The 9,648-nt window shown below is 48.3% G+C and overlaps 1 protein-coding gene across 1 annotated transcript; it reads left to right on the forward strand.

The window, feature by feature from the left end:
- The first annotated feature begins 6,141 nt into the window (after nt 1-6,141).
- RPS16 (ribosomal protein S16) lies at nt 6,142-9,374 on the forward strand. The gene is made up of 5 exons (XM_037133341.2): nt 6,142-6,255; nt 6,394-6,495; nt 8,776-8,872; nt 8,993-9,040; nt 9,182-9,374. Exons 1-5 carry the CDS (start codon nt 6,208-6,210, stop codon nt 9,325-9,327), a joined length of 441 nt encoding a protein of 146 aa, XP_036989236.1. The 5' UTR covers nt 6,142-6,207; the 3' UTR covers nt 9,328-9,374.
- Nucleotides 9,375-9,648: the final 274 nt, after the last annotated feature.

Genomic DNA, 9,648 nt, shown 5'->3' on the forward strand with positions numbered 1-9,648 from the left:
GTTGGCGTTACCTAACGCGAGATTTCAGGGGCTTCTTCCGTAAGACGCGCTGTTAGAACGCCATCTTGAGAGTGGCGTGGCTGTGTTAATGTGAAGCCTGGAGCCGACATTTTGAAAGAGTCAAATGGTGGGGAAAGTTATGCTCTCTAGGACCTGGTCTTTTCTAGCCGAAATAAGTGCTTGAATTTAGTCCAGACCACTAACGCAGCATGCCATGCTACGAGGATGCAGGGGATTAGCAAAGAAGTCATACTTTATTTTATAGACACTCAAAAATATTCCCTAGGAAATTTTGCAGACAAGGAAACTGACATCAGAAGGATAAACTAATTGAAAAGTGGCAGACCCAAGAATCCTCCCCAAGTTTCGGTGACTCTAAAGCCCTTGTCCCCAAATTGATTAAATGTGAATATTTGTATTAATAAAATAATTATTCGTCAGAGATGGCAAAGACAGCCAGGCCTGTGGGAGAGGTATGAACAATTAACGTGATGGGGGAAAGAATTCTGAAGCTTAGAACACATTGCTAATTCTCCCATAAGCATTGAGACCCCCAGATTCAATTTACAGAAATTTAATATACATCTAGTTAGTTACAGGGGAATGTACTGGTATTGGGCTGCCTGCCAGCAGGGTCCCAAGGCAGCTACCAGAGAGAGCATACACCGGTGCACCTTTGCATAAGCACAAGCTCCAATCCAACAATCCCCCCAATTGTACCCAAGACAGATTGGGGAGGGCCTGGTACCCTACAGAAATGTTCCTCTTCCTATAAGCTTGATCCCTCTACACAGCAGCTGTTTACAATAGGATTCTACATATAAACAGCCTCTTGACACTTCTGCGGAAAGACATTTACTCCAGGAAAGAGAGGGAACAGTCATTTTCTCCCCATGGAAAGTTCTTCCCTGGTGTATCAGTGGTTTTCAACTCTCAATCCTGGCAGCACATCAGAATACTTAAGAAGGTTAAGAGAGAGAGATGCATGATAGCCCCAAACTAGAAACAACCAATGCCATCCCGAGGAGTAGCACATCCATGAAATGTAATAGTAACAAGCTACTGATACACACTTGAATGAGTTTCAAAAGCATTATGCTGAGTGAAAGAAGCCAGCACTAGGATATGTACAATATGATTCCGTTCATATGAAACTCTAGGGAAGCAAAATTAATCTATACAGACAGAAAACAGATTAGTTTGTGTCTAGGACTGAAGGTGGAGATCAACTGCAAAGGGGCATGAAAATTGCTTTGGGGCAATGGAAATGTAGCTTTGTGTTTTAAACATTTGTCAGAATGCAATGAAATGTGCACTTAAAATGGGCACCTTTTACTGTATGTAAATTACACCTCAGTGAAGTTGATTAAAAAATATAGATGTTCGAGATCCCTCAGAGACCAATGATCAAATTCTCTGGGCTGGGGCCTGGCCATCTGTATTACTTGAAAGTTCTCCAGGCGGCAATTATTTGCAGCCAGGGATGTGAACCACAAGATTCTCCTGGTCCTCAAGGGGTGGGGATCAGTTTAATAGACACCTAGACAATATTCTGTCCCTTCCTGGGAAAGAGAGAGAGCAGGGAGTTTCTGAAAGAGGGAGAATAAAAGTAGTTGGGGCCAATTATCCAACCCCTTGTCCCAGTAGGTCAAAATCTTCAGACTTCAGATCTCACCATATTTTCCTTCTTCCCTTTTCCTCCCCTTGGCTTCTGAGGCTCCAGGGGCATCTCTGGCTCAGAAGGAGAAAGCTCAGGGTTTGGGAGTGGGGGCTGAGATCAAGTGTCCTCTCTCTGTCTTCACCCACTCTCTCCAGGAGTACCAGGGAGTCTGCATCCTACAAGGCTCATGCTGAGGGTAGGTGCTGAGCACAAGCCTTCTGTAATAACTCCAAGAGTTTGGCCAGGAAGAGAGAGACAGGTCTCTGGGAATGTTCTTCACAGGGTGGACAATGGCCCTGGGCTGCTACCCACAGCCGGGACCCCAGGGCATCCAGCAGGCGCTGTAGCCGAAATATAGCAGTCCCCACAGATGGGCCCTCCTCAAACCCAATCACAGACAGCTCCAGCCGGAAGCAGCCTAGAGTCTCAGCAGGACACACCTGTGGGGACAGAGTGACTTGGTGTCTCTGGGCAAGGGCCTGATCCCAAATCCCCACTCCCAGGTTTTCTGACTTGGGGCATGGGACAAGTCTCTTCACCTCTTTGGGCACCCAATTCCTCATCTGTAAAACAGAGCTCTGAATAATCCCTATCTTGAGGGCTGACACTAGCCTACCACTGTACCTGTGTAAGTTAGAAAGAGACACTTATGAGCCCTGGCTGGTGTAGCTCAGTGGATTGAGCTCGAGCCTGCGAACCAGACTATCGCAGTTCGGTTTCCAGTCAGGGCACATGCCTGGGTTGCAGGCCCATTCCCTGCAGGCCAGTTCCCAGCAAGGGACACACAAGAGGCAACCATACATTGATGTTTCTCTCCCTCTATCCTTCCCTTCCCCTCTAAATAAATAAAATCTTTAAAAAAAAGTTTAAAAAAAAGAAAGAGACACTTATTCCTTAAAACAATTCTAAATGCTATTTTGTTAAAAAAATAAAATGCTTTACTGCTCTATGCTGGAAATTGACAAACATGTCCAGGATGTGAACACTGTCCCTGTGTATGTGGGACCTTTGTATAGTACACAACCTTCACATCCATACTCGCTGGCCCTGTGTACCTCACGGAACCAGTGTGAAGAGTAAATAAGCTAATACGCTTACAGCATTTAGATAGTATCTGGCACAGAGTAAGTGCTATTTATGTGTGACTATAATCACCACCATTTGTTGTTATTATGTGCCAGTCACTGCTCTAGGTTTCAGAGAGAGCGGTGAACAAAATATATTGGTCAAGGTTGGGGGCTGGGTTGGGGACCGGACATCTACACACCAGCCCTACTGCCTCCTGCCCCTAACATTCAAGGCATCCAAGCCTAGTGGATTCTCCCCAAACTTCCAACTTCACTAGGGAGCTAATAAAATACTTACTGAGAGATCATCTGGGGTGTAGAGAGTGCCATCATTTTTGTTTTCCTACAGTTTGGGGGTAGGAAAGAGAATCAGATGTTGGAGGGGGAGAGCCTGACCTTCCTCAAACACACCCCCACCTCACCCCTTCCCTGCCCCTGTCTGCTGGTTCTCCTCTCCTGCTCCTCACCAGCATCTTCATGATGGCGACCAGGAAGTAGAAAGGCTCCCGAGGACAGAGGGGTGGTCCTGGGCCCCCCGAAGGCCTTATCAGCAGGAGGATGATCCAGACAGGCCACATGGGCACCCTGCCCACCCCCAGGCTTTCTCTGATCTCAGTGGCCCAGGGTCCTGGAAGGAAAAGGTACACAGAGAGGGAGCAAATCAAAAGACTGCATCTCCGGTCTGAGATGCAAAATATTGCCTTCTTTGAGACGTTTTATCAAGTGAGATTTATACTCTTTTTCCCTAATTTTCAAATAGAGACACTATTTGCACTTTTTCCTGCATAACATAAACCTATATACTTACATATTAAAGAAAGAAAAAGAAGGCCCTGGCTGGCGTAGCTCAGTAGATTGAGCGCGGGCCTGCGAACCAGAGTATCGCGGTTCGATTCCCAGTCAGGGCACATGCCTGGGTTGCAGGCCAGTTCCCAGCAGGGGACTCAAGAGAGGCAACCACACATTGATGTTTCTCTCCCACTCTTTCTCCTTCCCTTCCCCTCTCTCTAAAAATAAATAAATAAAATATTTTTTAAAAAAAAGAAAGAAAGAAAAAGAGATTGCCCTGGTTGATGTGGCTCAGTGGATTGAGCACCCGTCTGAGAACCAAAGGGTCACCAGTTCCATTCCCAGCCAGGGCCTATGCCTGGGTTGCAGGCCAGATTCCCCAGTAGGGGGCACTCAAGAGGCAACTACACATTGATGTTTCTCTCTCCCTCCCCCTCTCTAAAAATAAATAAATAACATCTCTTAAAAAATATTTTTAAGAGATTTTGAGAGGGGAAGGGAGGGAGAAAGAGAGGGAAGCATCAATGGTTGCCTCTTGAGTGCCCCCTACTAGGTACTTGGCCTGCAACCCAGACATGTGCCCTGACTGGGAATTGAACTGGTGACCCTTTGGTTCTCAGGCTGGCATTCAATCCACTGAGCCACACCAGCCAGGGCAATAAAAATCTTAAAAAAAAAAAAAAAAAGACTGCAGGGTGTGCCCCATTTCCTTCCTGTCCAGCTCCACTCAATCCACAGATACATAGGGAATGTTCTCCAAGAGGCAGGGGAAGACAGTGACCCTAGAGTAGGGAGGGCCTAAGTTAGGAAGCTTACTGACACAATTTTCCCACCTCCCCCCAAGAAAGCTAGAAGACTCGGCAACGGTGTGAGGATCACCCTGGAGACACTGGACACTGGAAGCCTTCCACACCCACCCACCAATAGGCCCATAAGGTAGTAGAATGTGGTGTGAGAGTGTGCGTGTTCTGTGGCCTGTCTTCTCATTAGAAAACACTGTGCTAGGTCTTGTCAGTGTCTGCAGGTGCATATTTGGGGGGTCTTTGCTCTCCTTTCTGCTTTAACTTGTTTCAAGTATCTTGGAATCACCATTCCTGCCTATACCTGTCTGTCTCCTTTTCTGAGCGTTGGCCTGTCTGCCTCTGAATTTCCATTGCTTGTGTTTTCTGGGTCTGTCTCTGACTGACATGGTGTCTCTCCTTTTTCCTCTTTTCCATTTGCCCCTTCTGTCTTTGTCCCCCATGTGTGCCCGTCTGTCTGTCTGTCTCTCTCGTGCTGTTATCTTGTCTAGAGTCCCTCCAGGTCAGGCTGTGGGTGCTCCCTTCTTCCATCCCCCTTCCCCTCTCTCACCCTTTTGGAGATGGACTGTGGCTGGAGGATCCTCCCTCTGTCTCAGACTCGCTTACCAACCTATGACCCTGACTCAGGCCTCCAGGGACAGGGTGAGTCACCACAACCCTTTGAACATTGGACCCCAGACCAGTGCTCCCAGAAAAACTGAGGCAACTGTGAGCACCCTGCAGCCCTGAGAGAGAAGCCTCTTGACTGGGAGGGGAATATTCTGAGTAGGGGGTAGGATGGAACAAGGTAGGTATCTGTGGAGAGGAGTCTAGAGAAGTGATTTGGGGGAGAGAACGAAGAGATGATTTAGGGGATCCAGTAGGGATTCTAGGGCAGAGGACAATTTCAGAGGGAGGGTCTCTATGGAGCAGAAGATTCTAGAAAAGACAAATTCCAGGGAAGGTAGTTGCTGGAGAAAGGCTCTGAAGGGAAAAAAATTCTTAGGAATGGTAGATTTTGAGAGAGAGGGCTCTGAAACGGAGGAAGATTTTGTGAAGGGGGATTCTACAAGAGTGGTTTTGGGAAAGGTGTATTGAAGAAGAGCGAGAGTCGGAAGGTAGGGTCCTGAGAAGAGGAAGACTCTCCGCGGAATGACTGGGGAGAAGGCCCTTCAGTGGAGGGAGATTCAGGGAAAGAAGTCTGCCCAGGAGGCAGATCTGGGAGTGGACTTCTGCCAGGACTCTAGGAAGAGGAGACTTTAAAAGCAAGCAACTTTTGTTGAAAGGTAGATTGGGCGGGAGGGAACTCTTAAGAGGAAAAGAACTCTGGGAGAGGAAGCACGACGGGAGCATCCCAGGGAATAAAAGGACTAGGAATCCTAAATCCGGGAACCTGCTTAACTTCTTGCTTAACTTCCCTTCTTTCCGGAGGGAAGATTCTGGTGGAGGAGGCTTTTGGGGCGGAGACAAGCTAGAGGGGAGGAAGACTGTGGATAGTGAGGGGTTAAGAAGGGACTCTTTAGAAGGGGTTAAGAAAAAATAAGTGATTAAGAATCAATTTTAGTGGGGTGTAGGGAAGGGGTCGGAGGGAAATTATTAAAGAGCCGAATGCAAATGAGAAGCAGTTGTTTGCGCTTACTCCTCACCCTTCTTTGTCTGCCCCTTTCCACTCCCAGGCCCCGCCTCTTGCCCTCCCCAGGTCCCGCCCACCGCTCTTGGGATCCGCCTTCCTGCCGCCAATCCGAAGGCCCGCCCCCTGGCTACAACACGAGCCGTAAAGCTCCTTCTGGTCGCGACGCGACGCTCAATGCGCCTGCGCAGACCCTGAAAATCGCCGGGGTGGTGTAGGCTTTTCCTTTTCCGGTCTGGTCGCCGAGGAGAGAGGATCCCTCGTTCACGTGCGGCTACAGCGATGCCATCCAAAGGTCCTCTGCAGTCCGTGCAGGTCTTCGGACGCAAGGTGAGCCGAGAGCCGAATGGGAGGGGTCGGGGGAGGCCTGGGGTTGGGAGAGGTGGATGGGCAGCGGTCGGGAGTCTACATGGGAGCCGGAACCTTGAGCTCACGAGGCCTGGTTCTCTTTCCCCTTGCTTTCCGCAGAAGACGGCCACAGCGGTGGCGCACTGCAAACGGGGCAATGGTCTCATCAAGGTGAACGGGCGGCCCCTGGAGATGATCGAGCCCCGCACGCTCCAATACAAGGTGCTGGGAGTCAATACGGGAGTTTGGGTTGAGTGGAGGACTTTGGGACAGGGATGTTGTGGTAAACAGATTACTGGAGTACGTTGATATCGGAAACGGAAGGATCTGGTATTAATAATGGGATGTTTAGAGGCTGAGTTGGGGCCAAAAAAATGGAGTATTTGGCGATGGTGGTTTTAGGGGTACAGAAGATGTGGTAAAAGCTTAAGGTAAGAGTGAGAACGTGGATGTTAAGAAAGGCAGGGTAGGGGGAAGTAGAAGGAGATAAAGGGTATACATAGTGATGGGAGGAGACTTGATTTCGGGTAGTAAACACAATTCGATATACAGATGACGTATTACAGGATTAATTGTACACCTAGTGTAATGTTATTTACCAGTGTCACTCCGGTAAATTCAATTTAAAAATGCAGCCCCTGGCTGGTGTAGCTCAGTGGATTGAGCGCGGGCCTGCAAACCAAAGGATTGCGGTTAGATTCCCAGTCAGGGCACATGCCTGGGTTGCAGGCCAGTTCCCAGCAGGGGGTGCATGAGAAGCAACCACACATGGTATTTTTCTTCTCTCCTTCCCTGCCTCTCTAAAGATAAGTAAATAAAATCTTAAAAAAAAAAAAACAAACCACGGGTGTTGAAGATGAAGAAGGTGCTTTTGAAAACTGGGACGTTGGGAGTCCACTCATTTGGGGGCTAGTTGACAAGAGCTTTACCAGAGTTTTAGCAGCCTGCTTTCTTGGGGGATGTGTGTCACGTTTACAACTGACTGTCATCTTCCACTCCTCTGGACATTGTAGGAACTCACTAAGTTTTAAAAGAATGGGAAGGGAATTTGGGTTTTCGTGTGTGGCTGTGAGGGGCTCCTGTCCTCCCTGTTTGAGCCTAAGTTTCTTTGGCTCAGAATGGAAAGAGATTGGAGTCTGGTTTCTGTTTTTGTTAGACTGTGTTACTTGAGGCAGATAACTTCTCATCCTTGGGTAAAATGGGGATAATTTCTACCTCGAAGGGCTGTTGTGAGGATAATTAGAGTCTCTCGCAAAGTCTGTTACTTTTCTTTTAAAGATTTTATTTATTTATCTTTAGAGGGGAAGGGAAGGAGAGAGGGAGAGAAGTATCAGTCTATGGTTGCCTTTCATGGGTCCCCCCGTTGGGAACAGGCCTGCAACCCAGGCATGTGCCCTGACTGGGAATCAAACCACAATCCTCTGGTTCGCAGGCCGAGCTCAATCAATCCACTGAGCTACACCAGCCAGGGCCTGTTTTGTTTTGTTTTGTTTTGTTTTGTTTTGTTTTGTTTTGTTTTGAAGGAAGTAAATAAATGTCATTTAAAAAAATTGATTTTAGAGAAAGGGGAAGGGGTGGGGAGAGAGAAAAACATCAGTTTGTTGTTCCACTTATTAATGTGTTCATTGGTTGATTGTCATTTGTGCCCGCACCAGGGATGGAGCCCACAACCTTGGTGTATCAGGACGATTAACCAACTGAGCTACCCAGCCAGAGCAAATCTATTTTAAATTTCAGGGTTAATTAGAATTTAATAAGGTAGGGTCTGAGATCCTTAGCAGGCATTGAGTATTGTAGCTTGTTCTTATCGTCGGTGTGTTTGAAGGTGTTGTTTGCACACTCTTAGAGGGCTGGAGACACATCGGTGACCCAGATGGCCCCAGGCCCTGCCGCCTGGGGAGACAGAATGGATCCAATGCCAGGCATTGCTCCAGAGTAGTTGGGGCTGAGGTGGGGGTGTCCAGGCAAAGCTGCTGCCATCTGAGTCCAGGGGAGACTTTGAAGGCAGGGGGGACTTGGGAGCTGAGGCCTAAAGTAGGTAAAACAAGTGTCTGGGCACATGCAGAAGGCCTGTAGCTGACAAGGTGAGAGCATGGCTTGGGTTACAGTTTGGTGGTAATTTCTCTTGAAATTTGTGAGGCTTAAAGGTAGGACGGGGAGCTCAGGTGGGAAATCCAGGAAAGGCACCTGGCATAGCCCAAAAGTGTCTTTCACTGTTAGAGGCAGCTTTGGGACTGAAAAATTTCTTTATTATTGAGCTGAAGAACCAGTCTGAGATGGGAATCAGGCACAGGGTGCCTTGAGCAGTAACATCTGTCTTCAAATCTTCCTTGCCTCTGGCTATGTAAGAGGGCCTTGCAGTAACAGCACAGCCCTCTTTCACTAGTACTTTGAGGTCAGTGGTGGCAGAAGCTACTTGGAGAGAGGTAAGAAGAATACTGGGGACGGTGACTCAGCTGCCCAGGCCATGATCCAAACCCTGTTGCGCCCCCCGTTCCTTAGCTACTGGAACCTGTTCTGCTTCTGGGGAAGGAGCGATTTGCCGGCGTGGACATCCGAGTCCGCGTGAAGGGTGGTGGTCATGTGGCCCAGATTTATGGTGAGTCCCAGGAACTAGACACTGAGTGGGAGGTAGCTCTGGGAGCAAGGCCCTTCCCTTGGACTGTCACAAAACTGATACACTGTTTTTTGTTTTTTTTTTGTTTTTGTATGTTTACAGCAATCCGCCAGTCCATCTCCAAAGCCCTGGTGGCTTATTATCAGAAATGTGAGTGGGAATGGGTCCTTCCCAACAGGTGGGTGGGTGGTGGAGGGCAAATCAAGGACCAGGTCTGGCATTCATTTAGCTTCAGAGAGTAGGTGTATGCTTCTATAGCTGTCTGAGTCTTTCCCCATTTCGCATCTCCAGATGTGGATGAGGCTTCGAAGAAAGAGATCAAAGACATCCTAATCCAGTATGACCGGACCCTGCTGGTAGCGGATCCTCGTCGCTGCGAATCCAAAAAGTTCGGAGGTCCTGGTGCCCGTGCTCGCTACCAGAAATCCTACCGATAAGCCCATCAGAGTTTTTGCCTTTATAATAAAGTGATCGTGGGTTTTAAGGTTTCATGGATTGTGTTATCTTTTGTGGTGGGTTTTCGGCGAAAAGAATGATAGGAAATGTGTCCAGCCTGTTGCTAGTCTGGATTTTAAGCCAGAAGCCGCCACTCTGGGTTTGGTGTGGGTGGGAAGGCAGGTCGGAGCCAACCTGGTCTCTCCCTGCACCTGTGGTGGAGTTTGTTTGGCCTGCGGGCACAGCCAGGATGGGGGTGGTTCTGGGCCACTGGTTGAGTAGGGTGTCCTTATGACTTCGTTTTTATCTTTTTCTGTTTCTTT

This window comes from Artibeus jamaicensis, unplaced genomic scaffold (genome assembly GCF_021234435.1).
Source record: "Artibeus jamaicensis isolate MK-2021 breed Jamaican fruit bat unplaced genomic scaffold, CSHL_Jam_final contig_47, whole genome shotgun sequence".
NCBI classification, from domain to species: Eukaryota; Metazoa; Chordata; class Mammalia; order Chiroptera; family Phyllostomidae; genus Artibeus; species Artibeus jamaicensis.

What these genes read in the sequence shown, in the direction of transcription:
- RPS16 (XM_037133341.2), top strand. Translation starts at nt 6,208, where the DNA reads ATGCCATCCAAAGGTCCTCTGCAGTCCGTGCAGGTCTTCGGACGCAAG. An exon ending in TCATGTGGCCCAGATTTATG is followed by an intron (nt 8,873 to 8,992) that starts GTGAGTCCCAGG and finishes GTATGTTTACAG; the next exon opens with CAATCCGCCAGTCCATCTCC. An exon ending in GGTGGCTTATTATCAGAAAT is followed by an intron (nt 9,041 to 9,181) that starts GTGAGTGGGAAT and finishes TCGCATCTCCAG; the next exon opens with ATGTGGATGAGGCTTCGAAG.